Source organism: Zonotrichia leucophrys, chromosome 1 (genome assembly GCF_028769735.1).
Source record: "Zonotrichia leucophrys gambelii isolate GWCS_2022_RI chromosome 1, RI_Zleu_2.0, whole genome shotgun sequence".
Lineage (NCBI taxonomy): Eukaryota > Metazoa > Chordata > Aves > Passeriformes > Passerellidae > Zonotrichia > Zonotrichia leucophrys.
The window spans coordinates 88,310,940-88,328,681 of record NC_088169.1 but is presented as its reverse complement, the minus strand read 5'-3'; the positions used below and the strand labels follow the sequence as shown (position 1 = coordinate 88,328,681).

Genomic DNA, 17,742 nt, shown 5'->3' with positions numbered 1-17,742 from the left:
GTGAGAACTCTAGAATAGAATACAAGCAACAGTCTGTCATTTCTCTCAGCATATTTTTCCTGTGAAAATATTGGCTGCACATACCAAATCACCATGGTATGAGATTATACATATATAATATTTTCTTTTCAAGGCTTCAGGAATAATACAGAAGAGAAAGCAAAAAGACAGATGCCCAATTGCTAGATCTGGCAGAACTATCTAAGTGATTTTCATGGCTCTTCCACAACCACACAGAATTACATGATCACTGAAGTTAGAAAAGATATCAGGAAATCATCTAGTCCAGCCCCAACTCAAAGGACTGTCAGCTACAGCTGGGGCCATTTGTAGCCAGGTTTTTAACACATCTAAGGCACAAGACTACAAAATATTTTTCAATGTCTTCACAGTAAAAAAAAAGTATTAGTTTTTAATGTTTCCATGTCCTTCATTTGGATTTATGCTCATTTCCTCTTCTCCTTTTGCTGAGTACCACTGAGAAGTCTGGCTTCATCTTTTTTACCCCCTCTCACACCAGGCACTCTGAGCCTACCTTCACAAGTGAGAGTTATTTAGTAGTTGTTGCAGCTCCTTCAATGAACTCACTCCAATATACCCACATTTTTCTTACCAGGGGAAAAGTTTTGCATAACAGAGTTTTTAGGCACCTAATAACTTTAAGATAAGTTTGACATCAAACTTCAGAAGTGTTTTGCTGTCTCTTCTGAGTACATGATTTGTAAATGCTCAAAAAGTTAGGTGGGAACAGAACAAGGTCAGTGTATAAAAAAGATATCATGATACTGTGTCCATTTGTCTGCCATTGTAGTAATCACAATTCTCAAAAACCTGCTTAGCTCCTCCAATCCACAGAGGACTGGACACGCTTTGGTGACCTTTTTAGAAGCTGTCAGAATACAACTTTCTTCCAACTGACCCAGTTACAACTTATTCAGAGTTTGGCACTTTCCGTGGAAGAACAAAAATGAAGGAACATTTTGGTTACATTTAGATTAAGTTTTTAGGTTTGCAACTGCAAAATAGAGCTTCTGCTTTTAAATAAAATGGAGTCTAAAGTCTTAGAAAAGTTAATTAAAATATCTTGCAGACATAGTTCTGGGATGTTCCATTATCTGTAAGTATAGCTAAGGGTTCGTTTGTGAGAAGGTGTCCGTAATTTAAGACTGAATGGTCTGAGCCCTGGACACTTATTCTTGGCCTGCAGCAGTGGGTATCTCAGGTCAGCTTAGCTTCTGACAGACCCTTCCTCACTCAAACCTAATATCAATGGTTGAAAACTGCAATGATTCCCAGGAGAATGCTGGAATATGCAGTGTTAATGAAGCAGGGTGAAAAGATGAAAAACTAGGGAGAGGGAAGTTAATGAGGAAAACCAAGGGCTGGTCCCTTGTCCAGCCTCAAGGGACAAGGAAGGAAGAGCATAAATAAAATGAGATCTTTAAATCTGCAGTGTGAATTTGAATTCACTTCAAATTCTTCAGAATTAACATGGGCAAGTTTCAGGAATAAGAGTAATATTTAAAGTATTGGCAACTTCAAGAGACACAGTAGGGATAAAAGTGCATGAAGAGACAGGAAAGATTGCCAAAGGTATCTTTTGAGACAAAGGAAGTCACTGTGATTTACTAAGCAACAAAAAACAATGCAAAATGATGCTACAGAAGGATCCTTCCAATAACAAATCAGATTACGAACAAAATTGATTAGATAACAAAATTTGGTGAGGATATTGGAATAGATTTTTGCTACGATATTTTGTCATCCAAATAGGAAGTGGATTCATGGTCCAAGAATTGGCTAATACTCAATCTGAACTTCCAAAGCCACAATGCGCAGTTGTTGCCCATTTTCAAATGATCTGACTGTACCAAATGGAGCTTGGGTCATCTTAGCTACAATCCTTAGAGCTAGTCATAAAACATTACCGGCCTAAAAGGCAGTTTTTGACACTTTTCCTTAGAGCTTAGCTCCTAAGTGACCATTGTAGCAGTCTTTCACTGAGCCATCTGCAGTGTATCAGCCACCTTCCTGAACCAGAGGACCAGCTCTGGACACAGAATCAAGGGTGCAGTCTCAGCAGTTCCAAGCAGAGAGAGTCACACTTCGCTCACCCCAGTGGCCACTTCCCATTTGATGGAGATGAATGGTGCAGCCTGTCACGCAGCGAGAGCTCGGGATGAGTCCCACCCAGCCTGGCTGCCCCCCACAACCCCCACAAGCCCAGGGGCTTTCCAGCAGGGCTGCTCTGTAATTCCTCAGCCTGCTCCTGTGCACAGGATTACCCTGCCTCAAATGCAGATATCTGGGTTTCATCCAAGCTGATGACAAAGCTGGCAATAAGTCTGACTCTTCTGAGGGCCAGCACAGTGTTACTGCCACACTCAGCTAGTAGCACAGCAGCCTCAACCACAGCTGCTATTATTGGAATTCTGAAGCAATAAATGCTTCCCTTTCCACTTTCCCTTCAGCACCACTCTACTCAAATCCTAATACTTGGTGACCTTCACATGTACTTACACATGTTATATTTAAACTCAGAAGATGCTTCTGACACCTCCTGGCTTTGCTGCAGATGCACTTCTATTGCCATGACATTTTCTTCATGACAGTTTTCTTTCTCTCAAGATCTAACAGAGCAGGGGTTCAGAAATATGTTCCCATGATAGTTCCAATAACCAGTAATCACCCTTGGGTAATGGGTGATGACAGCAGGATTTGTATTCATATGATGGGAGTATAATTTGTCCCCTAAACAGTGTGAAAGCTCACATTCCTCAAGTTCAGTGTTGCAAGTTCAGGAACTTGCACTGAGCCTCATATTCAAACTGAAGGACTGGCCAAGTGTCTGTGTGCTCACAGACATCCGTGTATGTAAACAAACTGCTCTGAGCGTCTTAAAAATTATTACAAGAAAAAACTTCTACCTGGTTAAAAAAAAAGGTTCCAGTAGGACTGGTCACCTTCCCTTTGGAATAAAGCAGATCAGAGAAATCTGTGTGTATGTTTTCAAAGCAGTTTCCTCAATCACACATAGAACATAAATGAAGACACCAACCATCTGGCAGATTTCCAAAGGAGCTCAGGACCAAAACATTCATGCTTATGCTGGAAACTAAGAGACTGGAAGGCTTTCCCAGTATCTCTAAAACATCAGCACCACGTTCAAGGATGAGCAGTCAGGTATCATCTGTGTTGACAAAGAGGTGGAGGAGGACAAGAATAGGTGCCAGGGTAAGTCATGCAGTATCTGAAGCTTAGGGGAGAAGGATATATTAAATCTCTGCCTGCCAACTTTGCTAGTTGCCGAGTGCTTTTGAAAATCTGATGCCTCATTTAGCTGACTAAAGAGTGATCGAGCTGTACCAGAAATACAAACCCAGCTGTCAGAGAAAACTGGAAAATATGTTCTGGAGTAGTTTTTCAAAATCAAATTCTTTTTCTCTATATAGAACACTGGTTTATTTTAAAATGTTTAATTAGGCTAAGTTTAGTTGTGTGTATCACCTGAAAATAGAAAAGACACACTAAAACTATGCAGGTTAGTCCAAATGCATGCTGACTGAAACTTCATGGGCTCACTAACCACCAGATATTTACACCATAGCAGAGAAAAACATTGTGACAAAGATTGCAGAGGCATTATATTTTTATCTACAGATTATTTTTTCTCTTTACCCTTTCACCTAGAAACTGAAGTACTTGGTGAGGAAGAGGCCCATAGCCCAAGATTATGAGAGTAGCTTTGGAATACTTGGCAATGACTAGAGATGTTTTCATATTTGAAGGGTTTTAAGACTTTCAAAAGCTCTGTGAATGTCACAAAAAAAAGGGGGAGATGAACTGCTTCTACCTCTGTCATTACTTAAGTCTCATGCCTAGAAGGTGGGAAATTAAATTTTACTATACAAACACAGGAGGTGTGGATGATTACTGAAAAAATTAGCAGTGATGTGGAGGTAATGAAAGAACTTGAGGTGTCAAAATAAATGTGAGATGAAAGGAATAGGGGCAAATCAGAAGCTTTTGAAAGACTGAATGATCAAATGGCTCTGCAAAGTGTCGCACAGGGGTCCAGTTTCAGTCTGTATGGAACGCGTGTCTGAAACATATTCTGATATTCTGAAACCACTTCATATGGTTCCATTGTGCCCTACATGGCATATTCTCATTGCCACTTGACATTTCAGCATACCACACACCTTCTGCTTCCCTAGGTTTCTTACTTATTGCTGTGCGACTTATTACAAATTCCTGAAATCTAGTGTATACCTACTGATCTGTTTCTGAGCAAGAATTTGTGAGGGTCGTTCAAGTAAAAAGGAGGAATTCACCTCTTTAATTTTCTTGGCCCCACCTCCTCATCCCCATGGGGCAGGAGAATGATTTTGCTCTCTACTCTCTAATTCATATACTCTATTTCCATTCCCCCACCCCCAGGAATATTTCCACCTCCTGTGTGCCCAGGGACCTCCTGGTTTTTGGCAGTACTTCATGGTATGTCAGTATTCCAGAGGTCAGCTGAGGATAAACTCTAATTGAAAAATATTAAAATAGGCTGCAAGGGACAAAAATTCAAAATCCCAAATCCATCAAAATCGGCTACTAATGAAGCATCTGAGCTGGCTACGTCCTTAAAATATGCATCAAAAGTAATCTTTCAAACCTCTTCTTCAGGTCTCCATTGGCACCCCCAGAGGAAATAATTTCAGACTGTTCAGAGAGCAGCAATCCTGTTCTGGTCCTTGAAATCCTTCGAGCAACACACACCCACACACCAGCATTATTTTCTCACCTCCTCCGTATAAAAACAAAACAGAAACGTGAGAACAGTGGGCTGGAGATGGAGCTGCGGAAAGTGAAGTTGGAAGGATTAATTATGTAATACGCCCCCTCTCCCGCCCTTACCCACAGCAACACGAGTGAGGTAAACCCAATCCTCCCAGCTGACAACTCAGAACTAGAAAGTGCCCGGAGGAGTGAAAGCAAAATAAACGTGTGGGGAAGGTGGCGATGCACTCCTACAGAGGAAGATGTCATTAGGAAAAGGCTAAAAACAAGTTCAAATCACCTTTAGCCTCTTCCCTTCCCTCCCCAGCGAGACCTCTCCCTCCGCCTCTTCCCCTCTCCTCCCCCCAGCTCCTCCTCCCCCCTTTTCAGCAGGAGCTGCCGCCGGATCGGGACTATATTCCTACAGTTCACGGCTCTCTGACGGAGCGTGGATCCTCCCGAAAAACTTCAAGTAAAACAGGAGCTGGGAGAACACACACACGAGGAGATATATTAAGAAAGCAGGTTTGCTACTTAACTCGGAGGAAAGAAGCTGGAGCAGACTTCTTCGGTTGCTCTCTAAGAGCCTTGCCGAGAGTCCTTGCAAAGAGAAGTGTTGCTGATTCAAAAGAAGAGGAGGGATGGGGAAGAGAAAAAAAATTGTGCATGTCTGTGTGAGAGGGAGACAACGTGTGTGCGCGTACGTGTGAATGCGTGCTTGTGTGTGAGAGGGTGTAGGCGACGGGTGGGGGGAGCTTGAAATTTTATTTATTTTTTTTTCTACGAAAGACACGTGAATGCAATTCCCAGTGAGGGGCACCAAGCTCTGCTCAAGAGCAGAAGGGGTAGGGAGAGGGAAAGGGAGAAGAGAAGGAAGGGAAGGGAAAAGGAGAGGGAAGGGGAGAGGGGGGGAGGAGGGAGGGAAGGAGAAGGAGGAGGAGAAGGGATTTCTATTTCAGAAGACATTCATAGAAAGAGGGTGGCAAATTCTGTGACCGTCTTTAAAGGAAGTGTCCTGGGACGTAGAGAGAAAGAAAGAAGCCCAAAGAAGGAAAATAAAGGGCTATGATTTCCTTGTCCTGTTGCTTTGTCTCTGGCTCCCTCTGCCTCTGGAAGAGTAGCCACAGGACACAAAGATGCCCAGCTGGTCACTGCACGCCCAAGTTCAGTTTAGCTGGTGCTTCTCTCCTGTTTAGCCTGACTGCTTTCTCTGAAGGGGAGGACTCATAGCCCGACAGCCTTTTAGTTTAACCTGAAGAGTGTGTGCCGCCTCTCTCTGCCCACCCCAAGAACTCGCTGGAGGTGGAGGAGAGGGGAGAAAGAGGAGGACTTGAAAGTGCCTGAGGAGCTCCCGATGCTAAGAGGAGACAAACAATTCCTGTGGACGACGCAGAAAGGACAAAGCTGACTGATTTATTGCTGTTTTCCATATTTTTTTTTATCTCCCTGTCCTTTGGCGCACACCAGTGTTTGGAGATCTTTGAAAACACAAACCAAAACACCAGCCCCGAAGCCCCAACCCCTTGGCTAGCTCTTATGGGAATGAAACACTCCTCCCGCTGCCTGCTCCTAAGGAGGAAAATGGCGGAGAACGCTGCCGACAGCACCGAGGTGAGTAAGGATGCGAGCCGGGGCCGGCGCCGCGCTCCCCCAGCCCCGAGCCCTGATCCCCGGGCAGAAGCAGCAGGAAGTGCGGAACAACTTTCCCGGCCCCTCCGCCAGCTCCTGCCTGCCGTGCTGTTGTGGTTTCCTGCATTCGCCCCCCCTCCCCCCCATTCTCGCCCCCCGGCTCCCTCCGTTCCCCCTGGGCAGGGAAGTTTGCCCGGCGCCAGCGCTCGGGGCCGCCCGGGGCCGCCGCTTCCCGGGAAGTTGAGCGGCCGTGCGGAGCGCCGGCTCCGGGGCAGCAGGGGAGGGCGGCGGTGATTCGGGTGCTGGGCACGCCGAAAGGGACAGACCGTCTCTTGCGGCAGCACCTTGGCCAGCTCCCCGTGCTTTCCGCCGGCAGCCTTGGCTGGGATCGTTTGGGGCCACTTTGGGAGCATCCGCGTCTCTGCAGCATCCTGGATATTACCAGAGCGGAGCTGCCCGAGGTGGGGGCTGTCCGGCTGGCCTGGGCAGTGCCGAAAATAGCTTTGCACTGCCTTCAGGCCGGGAGGGTACCCTGCGAGGTCTCAGGTTTTCTGCAAGAAATCCACCCCATCCCCGCCGCTCCCCCACCCGTTACCTTCTGCTTCCTCAACATTGGGGTTGAGCAGCCCCTGTTTACTTGTCTGGGGCTGTCTTGACCTCACTGAGACTTCTCAGGGCATACAGCAGTGTGCGAAGTCTCAGGTCTGGAAAAGCAGAAGGATGCAGGATGCAGTCCCAGCATCTCTGCGAGCATGTGAGAAGGAGACAGGCGAAAGTGCGAGCGTGTGCCAAACTCGCTGTTTCTATTAATAGACTGTGCCTAGCACTCTGACTGAACACTTAACACATGCTTTAGCAAGATGCAGCACAGCCATGTACAGACCCCAGGGACACTGCAGCCCAAACAACTTTACAGCTTTGCCCTTGCAGGGGCAGCACTGAACCTTCTCCCCAGTTACCCCACAGAGGGAATAAAGAGCAAAACCTACTGTGAACACATGACTATTCCATTCTTTATTATTTCCACATCTCTGCCTAATGCCTCCTTCTTTCAGTTAGTCCTCCCAGTAGGTGTCCTGCTCGCTCATGAATTCCATCCACATTTCTCTTCACAATAGTGTTCTCTCTGCTTGACCTTCATAAATGTGCCTCCTTTGCCATGCCAGGTGAAGAGCCAAATTTTCTTAAATGAATATGATGTAAGCACTAAATCTAAGAACGTGCCTGCTACTGCACTACAACCCATAGAGTACTGCTTGCAGAGAGGCATCTATAAATAGCAAGAAGTCTGGCTGCACATCTGTAAACTGTCGTAGTCCTGACAGCACATATTGCATTATAGGTCCCAGGATCCCAGGACAGGATTGCAACAAGAAATGTACAAGCACAGACAGTTCCTTTCAAAGCCATTTTTGTCAATGGAAATTGTTTTTAGCCAGGGAAAATAGGTGAAAAGAGCTTTTTAAAGATTCCTCTTCTATTTCATTCACTCTTAGCACATTTTTATTGTTTAATCAATTTTTCCTGCTTGTGTAATGCTGCACGCTGCAATGTCATTTTATGGAGAAAGATTTTTTAAAATAAAAACAGATTCATTCCAATGCTGCATACAGGTTAGGAGAATATTAAAATGCTGTGCTTCGTCTCCTCAGAGTATCCATCAGTGACAGACTTGTGAAATGAGAGTGAAAATATTGCAGATTAGGCATATCCTGCTCCACTTCTACCTTCAGAAAATCCCTTCAGAAGGGATACATTTGTAACCTCTGCCTGGATATTTTTTATTTTAGTAATGTTCATATTTCTGATATGGACTGAGAGCAGTTGTCTGTCTGCATATGTGCAGAGGTAGAAGTGCACCAAGCAAAATATGCCAAGACCTGTGAAGCTCTTTTACTTGTCAAGCATCTATATTTAGCAAAGCCATATGATACCAGTTTGACCTTCAAACCTGTATTTCTCTAACTTTCTCCTGAAGTTAACAAATAGGTGTGACAGAAGGAATACAGGACAAAATATCTCACTTTTGGACTTAACACAGTGTCAGAGAAAATCAGGAACTGGTATAAATTTTCTTCATTTGAAATAAATGGGGTACCAGTAGTACTCATTATTTGATATTAAATTCCTGAAGAATTTTGATGTCACAGTCATATAGGCATGATGTAAACAGAACCAGCAGTAATGAGAGATGAAGAATTAAAACATTTAACAACTTGTCAGAATGCCGTACTACCAAATTATTCCAAAGACCTTCTGGTTCTTGCTTAGATTGATTTGACCCAATTTACTTGTGTTACAGCTTCATAGTATATTTTTCATGTTTCAGGGTTGGTTTTTTTTTTAATTAACCACAACTGAGAGCATTTATTCAAAGTTGTGGTCAAATATGGTGAGTAAACTCTTTCAGTTGTAGGGCAGTTTAAAACAATCCATCAAGTCAAGGAACATGGACACTGCATGAAAAACTTTGTATTCCCTTGACTACCCTCTGTTGCCCATGCTACCTCTTCAGCTTAAAGAGCTTCAAGAAATGATGAGAACAGGCACAGACAAGGAAAAAACAAAGCTACAGTAAGACAGCACTCACTGTTTCCTTAAGCAAAAATACAGAATAGAAAAGCAATTGCTCACTAGCATTACTTTCCAGTCAAGGAAGACATCTCGTGTCACCAGGAAGCTTAGAGGGGTGTGCTCCCATGGTCCCAGATGTACAGACATTCACATCACTGGTATCCCCACAGCCTTAAATCTCTATACAAAACATGGTCAAGTGAGTCCAAGTGTTGCCACAGGTGCTGTTGGGCCTTGGATCAGAATATCAGAACTACCAAAATGGTTTTGCAGTTTATTTCACAGATAACAGCCTGATATCAGTCTATCTGCCAGAGTTTACGTAGGACCAGTGGTTTGATGTATGTGTTTATAGTATCCTGAGAATACACAGTGTTTTATATAAAAATAAGAGTCAAGGGGGAAAAAAAGCCTAAGATTTTTCTATTTAGACCCTCACTAAATGCCACGGGGTCTCACTAATAGGAAACTTGCCAGAATGGTTTCAGATCCATGGTTGTAGCACACAAGGAAAAAAGATGCAGAAAATCTTTACACTCCATGGCCATTGCATGAATATTAAGAGGTGTTCCACCAGAACAAAAGCTTGAGAATCTCTCCTCAAGATACAAGAATGAACCTCTGTATCTTTAGTCATGAAAGGAGGCTTGTCTAAATAAAACAAGACTGTTTGCATAAATAACAGATGCAGAATTGCATTCTCTGCAAATAATTAAAGACACTCTGACAGAAAGAAAAGAGAAACTATTCTTTGTAGAACATACACACAAAGGTTCTGCAAAATTCATGGTGCTGACCTGCTGTAGATTTTGGGTTCTGGGTTTTTTAAATTTTAAATGTGTTATTTGAAATCCTAATCAATAGTAGGCCTGATATCAGTGATGGAGAAAAAATGATTTCACAAGAAGTGTGCCTGACTGTAACTTGTGAACCTGTGCCAGGTGAAGGGAAAGCAACCATAAAATCATAGAATAATTTGAGTTGGAAGGAAAATTTAAGAACATCTACTCCCCTACCTTGCCATGGGGTGGATATCTTCAACTTGACCAGATTGCTCAGGGCCCCATCCAACCTTACATTGAATGTTTTCATGGATGGACTGTTAATCACCTCTCTGGGCAACCTGTGCCAGTGTTTCACCATCCTCATTGTCAAAAATTTCTTCCTTATGTCTTGTCTATATTTAAATCTAGTCTAAATCGACCCTCTTTTAGTTTAAAATCATTATCCTTGTCCTGTCACAACAGGTCCTGCTGCAAAGTTTGTCCCCATCTTTCTCATAGGCCCCTTTAAGTACTGAGAATGTGCAATAACCACAAAGTGCTGCAATAGCACCAAGTGCCAGGGTTTCTGTGCACATCCAAAAGATATGTACCTGTGACAGGCTAGTGTCTGACTGGAACAATCCTCGAACTTGAAACTGATCTGGTTTTGTACAATCTAATTGCTCAGTAGCTTCATAAAAAACTATTCTTGTGCTGAAGACTTCAGAGTCTATAGAGAGAAAAGATTCTTGTCTCATTGCTAAGAATAGAGAGATCAGTTAATTTATTTATGGTGGCATAATTGAGTCCTCCCAGAATGACCTATTATGCAAACCTTGGGCTTTGGTTAGATTTGGGATAACATGCCTAATAGTTGTCCTTCCCTAAACAGATGAATAAAGTGGATTCAGGATTATGTGATGTGGGTCAGCAAAGGTTACTGACTGTTCTATTGTCAGAAGTGGGGAGGTAAAGTGTTCCATCTGCATGAAATCCAGTCATACCACTACTGAGGGAGAAAAAAAAGATATTATAGAATCTATTGAAACCATGAGCTTCTATTTGTGATTTATGAGTAGGAAGAGGGATTTCTCCTTAATAAGCTACCAAAGTAGAAATTAACAGAAGCAGAGCAGGAATGTGTGTAACACAGAAAATTGGACTGAATTTATTCTCTAAACCAAAGTTTTGCTCCTGGTTATTGTGCTGGGTGGTGTTGCAGACAGAATTAATTCTCTCTAATCTTTTCCCTTCATTCTAGTGGAATCTATGGTTCATTAGTGAGAGGTCTTGTAGAAATTTCTTATTTGGTTTTATTAAATTGCTTAGAACAGCATATATGAATGAACACTAATGAGTGGGTGAGGTTTACCCAAGAGAGAAATGGCACTGCTGTTTGGTCTACACCTTGTACTAACAGAAGTCACAAGAGGTCTGGCCTGGTGTCCCAGAGCCAGCTGAGGAAACAGTTTGTAACACAAATTTCAACCTTACTGGGTGCCCACATGCCTGTGTCACTTAACTTTGAACAGGAAAGGTTGTGGGTGTGTATAAGGGGTGTAGGTGAGCTACAGAGGCCAGACCACCAGCTCATGATCCAGAGGTGTTGTGCTGCTGACAGGGCAGTCAGCAAGCTGACCCAGGATGTCAGGCTTTCACTGAGGGTGTAGCCAAATTCCCAAGGGATACAGAGGCAGCTCTGAGTTAAAGCAGGGCATATTCCACCTCCCAACATATTTTGATCCTTTACAATGCTCCAACTAGAGCTGAGTTGCCCATGCTATTAGACTAGTAAAAGGTACTAGTACAAGGTAGTTCTAGCCTAGTCATAGGGGCTTGTTTTGGTTTCTAGCCAATTCAAGAGTGGGGGGAGCAGAAATACGGCTCTGAGCCACCTTCTACAACTTCAGCTGTGCAGAACATTAATTTAGCTCAGCTGAAGACAGAGCTAAGTGCATTGCACTCCTTTCTCAAATTTAATACTAAAAGTTCAAGGTATTGACCATGATATTTTGGCCCCATTGACGAAATAGATTTTAGTTGGCATTAATAATAGTGATAGGATGAAGAAACACTTATGCTCAAGTAAAGAGTAACAGCAATCACTCAAAGCAGAGTTTCCAGATAAAGATATCTTATCATGGTTCATCCTCTGCCAGCATAGGCTTGTTTTAGTGAGTGTCAAGAAGACTGGGATTTTTAGAAAGGGTCTGGTTTGTATTGGTGACATCATGGGCCAAATCCCATTGTGTCCTTGTGCCAATGCTAAAAGAGAACTTCCATGCTAGTAAGCAGGCTTTAGTGACACTTTTTTTTCAATCTCAGTTTGTGAAAAGCACAAAATTCTTCACAGAAGAGCACAAGATATTCTGTAGATGATAGATTTTGTAATTGTTCTACATCCATACAAAAAGTGAGCTTAACAAGAGTGATTCACATGCCTTCCAGAGCTCCATCCTGATTGTGAAAGTTGAAGGCTTGTGCCTTTACTGATAAAGGCAGAGCATAGAAATACTTTAAGTTAAAAAAGCATTGAACCTATTCTTTTCATAAGATTTTGTCTCAGCCTTTCTGAGTTTGCAACAAAGTTCAGTCCCTTGTCAGGTGAGATAATGAACAGTTTAAGCGGGTGTATAATGAAATTTGTTGCTCCTACCTCTGATTCCACAGAGAATTCTGTGTACCTGCTGCCCTCATCACTAGCTTTGATTCTGTCTTTATTTTGATCTGGAAGTCTTGGATAAAATGGGTCTTTTCCATATTTTTCCATATTTTTCTTTGGGAGTAACCTCTAATTAACAGAAACAAAAACCCCTCACCTCAAGGAAGCAAAGAGGAGATTACCCAATAAGTGGCTGAGTTGATGGCCACAATGGTGTCTTCCCCTTGCCAGAATGGAGCAATTGTTGATTAATCACAGCCTACCTGGATCCTTCCTGTGTTCTTGAACAGTTCCTGGCTGGCTTCATGAAGTCTTTTGACATGTTATTTCTTTAGGGGTCTTGCATGGGAGCTGAGTCACTTCACAGCGACGGTGAGAGGATGGGCACTATTTAATTCTTACTATTTAACTTTTAAGCTGAGAGTAAACTTGTGGAGGGGCAGGTACTCATCTCTTCACTCTTGTGATCAGTGACAGGATCTGAAGGAGCAGCATGAAGCTGAGTCAGGAAAGGCTTAGGCTGGATATCTGGATATCAGGATATCAGGAAAGGTTTTCTACCCAGAGGGTAGCTGAGCACTGGAACAGCTCTCTAGGGCAGTGGTCACAGTGCCAAGCCTGACAGAGTTCAGGAAGTGTTTGGACAATGCTCTCAGGCACATGGTGCAATTTTTGGGGATGTCCTGTGCAGGGCCAGGAGCAGGACTCGATGACCTGATGGGTCCCTTCCAACTCAGCTTATTCTATGATGCTATGACTCTGCAGTTCTGTGATTGATTCTATGATTTAAGAGGTACAGTAAGGTCAAGGATGATAGCTTTACATATTTCTTATATGCTAGATTTGCTAAGTCCCAGTTCTGAAAAATAAAGAACCCCAAAATTTTAAAAGGCATGTATAATGCTGTCTTTTCCATGATCTACGTAATTGCAAAAATGGAAACTCACTTTAAAAATCTGGAACAGAAAATCTATTTATCTTCATTTTATTGCATCAACAATTCAGAGATTTAAAGACCAGAATTGGAAATAAGGCAGACTCATTTTCAAAAGCACTCACTGCCAAGTTCACTTTTCTGAAAATTCTGTTAAGTGCAGAAATTAAAGATAATTTTCCTTGGTATTTTGAGAGTGAAATACTAGGTGATCATAAATAAAATCTCAATGTTTTTCTTTCCAAAATGAACAGAATATTTTAGTAATAAAACGTTTGAAAGGATATTAAAGTGAGCAAAAATTGTTTAGCCAAAATTTTTGACAGAGAAAAAATAAAGAAGGTGAAGAGATACCATTCTCCCTCAGTTAAAATATCCTGTCCTGCAGTACATGCTTTTGGAAGTTTGTGAGTATTGAGGACTGTACCTGGCTCCTTTCCACACAGAGTGAATTCTTATTTAAAAAGAGCCATTACCACTTTTTCTAACCATTGCTCACAAAAAAAAAGCAGCTCCTTAAGCTCTTAAAATTTTCCTTTTTTTTTTTTTTTTTGAGGAGGGGGAGCCCACCTTGGAAGAAGGGCATGGAGGTGGATATTTTCTAAGACATTGTTTGATACCACTGTCCTCCTCAGTTTTTCCTGGTACCAAACTCTTCACCATAGTGCAGCTGGCAAGCTTCCCATTCAGCATTCTCTTTGGTCTAGAGCACACACTTCAGTTCCTAGTGCTCTCCTTGTCCTGTCCCAAGGTATCATGTGCATCTGAGACATTCTGCCACAATTCCCCCCAGTCCCCCTTTTTGAAAGAAAAAGTAGCAATTCTGTCTCTCATGCCAATGTGGTGAAAGTCAACATCTGCTGGCTGGGAAGCAGTAGTAGGTTGTAATACTGCAAGAAGTAGTGTTGATGTGTTCCCTCAGTGGCCACAAAGCACACTTGGGGTCATGGGTGGCCTCCCAGTTCTCCTGTCCTGCTTGTCCTTTTTTGGCCAGACAGCTTATGTTTCATTGCTTCCAATGGGACCAGGAAGGCTCAGACCTGGTCTCAGAGACCAGAATAATATGTGACCTAGGCAGGGCCTTCCAAGAACAGTCCACCAATTCAAACTTATTTCTGCTTTGGACCTTAATTTCTCATTTAGATAGGAAGAGAGGAGATGTTGCCATCTGTTTCAGTTTTTGGTTGTGTCCATGTGCTGTTCATCAATCTATTGTGAAATTTGACCCCAGCTTGGGAGAAAGACCAGCTACTGATATTCTTTTCCTTAGTCACAAACAGGGAAGTAATTTATCCTTCCTATAACTCATTCTGAACTACTGCTATTGAAGGACCAAAGATCTCATGATTTTGCCCCATAGTAGACATTAACTTGTCTGAAGTACAGGATTTGTATGTTTTTATTTTACTCTAATGTGATTTACATTAGGATATATCAGGAGTAACACCTGTGAGTCCTATGTAAATAGGGATCCCTGTGGTGTGGCAAACCAGATGTGTTGATTTGAACAAGCTTCTGCAGACCATCTAATGCAACCTCATGGCCAGGGTACAACAGTCACCAGCATTAGACCATGTTGGCCATTGCTGTCTCTGGCCAACTCTTAAAAATCTCCAAGCACAGAGATTCCACTGCCTCTCTGGGTAACCTCTTCCAGTGCTTCACCCTCAGCAGACCTCACAGAGGACAAGTTTTTCTTATTGTCCTATCGGAACCTCAACAATTGCAGCTTGTGACCTTTTCACCTCATTATCTCATTTGCTGCTATTTAGAAGAGTTCTCTTCCATATTCTTTGTAACTATCTTTCAAGTACTTGCAGGCTGCTGTTAGATTGTCCCTTCGTGTCCTCTTTCACAAATCAAGTTCAGCACATGGTAATCTCTGCTTGCAGGTCCTCTTCTGAGGCCCATGACCATTGCATTGTATAGTTTCTTGTTTACCTCTTTTTAACCAAAGGCTGTGCAGAAATTGTTATGAAAATGGAAAGGAAGAATATTTTCCTAAATGAAAAAACGTAATAGAAGACTAACTGCTTAATGCACATGGCACCAAGTAGTGCCAGCAAAGTGTATTTTGCAGAAATCCCCTGTTACAGAGCCCAGCTGTATATCTGGCATGTTTTACTTCAGAATTTTGGGTCAGTAGTTTCATATTTACCCTGGAAAGGGAGGTCAAATGTAAAAAGTAACATTTTTATTGCAAATTGCTTCTTACCCACAGTTTGCATCTGGTCTAAGTGTGCATGTGGAACAGCTGTTTCAGGGGGAAATGAAAGAGATAGAGTTAACCACACCACAATATAGTTGTCTCCTTAGGAAGCACAGTGTTTTAAACCAAATTAAGATTAGCCAAATTTTGTAGGAGCAGGGGGTGTTCCACAGTTGCTAGGGATGCTTGCCTCTTGTTGAGCCTTAAAAAAGGGTAAGGGCCATCATTACCCTTTTGGTTTCATTGGCTTTGGTAAAACACAGTAAATCCTCTGTGAGCCTGAAGCAGACCAAGGATGCAAAATAGCAAAACTGAGATATGAAACACTTATTGGACAAAGAAAGGGAACAGATTTTAGTGTGCAAGAAAGTATGTTGCAGACTGAAATTTCAGCTGAATCCTTTTCAGCTCTGTGTAAGTTTGCTGATTTCTTAGATTCTTTGGATTAGAAGAGGCAAATGTAAAGTTACCCTTAAGTAAAAGCCCTGCTCTGGAAAATATTGTATTTATGTATTACTATATTTAGCCACGTAACAGAAGGCTTTGCAAATTTACTGGAGGTCAAACTATATAGATTATTTTGTGAAGCTGGAAAAGAAAAGGCAAGAGAGACAAAAGGCAGACAGGAAAGTGGGTGAGCAGGTGGATGGAGGGAAAAAAGAAGGGAGGGTGAAAAAAAGGAAGTGGCGGAAGGAAGTGGCGGAAGGAAGTGGCGGAAGGAAGGAAGGAAGTGGCGGAAGGAAGGAAGTGGCGGAAGGAAGTGGCGGAAGGAAGTGGCGGAAGGAAGGAAGTGGTGGAAGGAAGGAAGTGGCAAGGAAGGGGCGGAAGGAATGGGAAGGAAGTGGCGAAGGAAGTGGCGGAAGGAAGGAAGGAAGTGGCGGAAGGAAGGAAGGAAGTGGCGGAAGGAAGGAAGTGGCGGAAGGAAGGAAGGGGAAGGAAGTGGCGGAGAAGGAATGGCGGAAGGAAGGAAGGAATGGCGGAAGGAAGGAAGGAGTGGCGGAGGGAAGGAAGTGGCGGAAGAGAAGGGAAGGAAGTGGCGGAAGGAAGGAAGTGGCGGAAGGAAGGAAGTGGCGAAGGAAGGAAGTGGCGGAAGGAAGGAAGTGGCGGAAGGAAGTGGCGGAAGGAAGTGGCGGAAGGAAGTGGCGGAAGGAAGGAAGGAAGGAAGTGGCGGAAGGAAGGAAGGAAGTGGCGGAAGGAAGGAAGGAAGTGGCGGAAGGAAGGAAGTGGCGGAAGGAAGGAAGGAAGGAAGGAAGGAAGGAAGGAAGGGAAGGAAGGAAGGAGGGAAGGAAGGAAGGAAGGAAGGAAGAATGGGAAGGAAGGAAGGAAGGAAGGAAGTGGCGGAAGGAAGGAAGGAAGGAAGGAAGTGGCGAAGAAGGAAGGAAGGAAGGAAGTGGCGGAAGGAAATGGCGGAAGGAAGGAAGTGGCGGAAGGAAGTGGCGGAAGGAATGCGGAAGGAAGGAAGATGGCGGAAGGAAGTGGCGGAAGGAAGTGGCGGAAGGAAGTGCGGAAGGAAGTGGCGAAGGAAGGAAGAAGGAAGGAAGGAAGGAAGGAAGGAAGGAAGGAAGGAAGGAAGGAAGGAAGGAAGGAAGGAAGGAAGGAAGGAAGGAAGGAAGGAAGGAAGGAAGGAAGGAAGGAAGGAAGGAAGGAAGGAAGGAAGGAAGGAAGGAAGGAAGGAAGGAAGGAAGGAGAGGTGGGGAAATAGAGTCAAAATACAGAGAAACAAAGGAACAGTAGAATTACTTAAATTCATTATCAAAAAGTCACAGAATCACTCTGTGGCTCCTTGAAGACTGTTCTTATCAGTAAAGGCCAAGGTGAAGAAAGCACTGAGTACCTTGGCCTTTTCCTCATCCACTGTCCCCAGGGCCCCTGCTCCATTTAGCCTCAGGCCCACATTTTCCTTAGCCTCCCTTTTGGTGCCTGTGTACTTGCAGATCATTATTTCATTGTCAGGTTTAACAAATGTCAGGAATCAAGGAGATGTAGGCAGAGGTAGCAGGAGGCCTTCAGAGGAGTGAATCAATTTACCCTTTTACAGCCTGTCAATAAAGAAATAGCAGGGGGGGTTGCCATAGCCTGTAAGGTCTAATGCAAATCTCAATTTCTCTGTCAAAGTGAATAAGCCCAACATTCACTGTTCTTTGACAAATTAGTCAGTTATGAAATAAGAAGAGACAGTATGTAGTTCTAGGCCTCTGAT

At 43.2% G+C, this 17,742-nt stretch overlaps 2 protein-coding genes across 14 annotated transcripts in view; one reads left to right on the top strand and one right to left on the bottom strand.

The window, feature by feature from the left end:
- The window catches only part of LOC135451757 (trypsin-like), a 67,942-nt gene extending 60,784 nt beyond the window's left edge, over positions 1-7,158 (bottom strand). For 8 of the 11 annotated variants that reach the window (XM_064721325.1, XM_064721317.1, XM_064721269.1 and 5 more), the window contains exon 1: positions 6,995-7,158. The gene's annotated coding sequence lies outside the window, so the exon portion shown is untranslated. Of the gene's footprint in view, positions 1-4,666; positions 4,799-6,994 lie in introns of those variants that run through there. The other 3 variants (XM_064721279.1, XM_064721259.1, XM_064721308.1) reach the window with 2 other exon arrangements.
- The window catches only part of PRMT8 (protein arginine methyltransferase 8), a 58,654-nt gene continuing 45,907 nt past the window's right edge, over positions 4,996-17,742 (top strand). Inside the window, exons 1-2 of one of the 3 annotated variants that reach the window (XM_064721219.1) lie at positions 4,996-5,295; positions 6,238-6,381. In XM_064721219.1, coding sequence (XP_064577289.1) covers positions 6,307-6,381 — 75 coding nt within the window. In that variant the 5' untranslated portion in view covers positions 4,996-5,295; positions 6,238-6,306. Of the gene's footprint in view, positions 5,471-5,891; positions 6,382-17,742 lie in introns of all 3 variants that reach the window. The other 2 variants (XM_064721208.1, XM_064721227.1) reach the window with 2 other exon arrangements.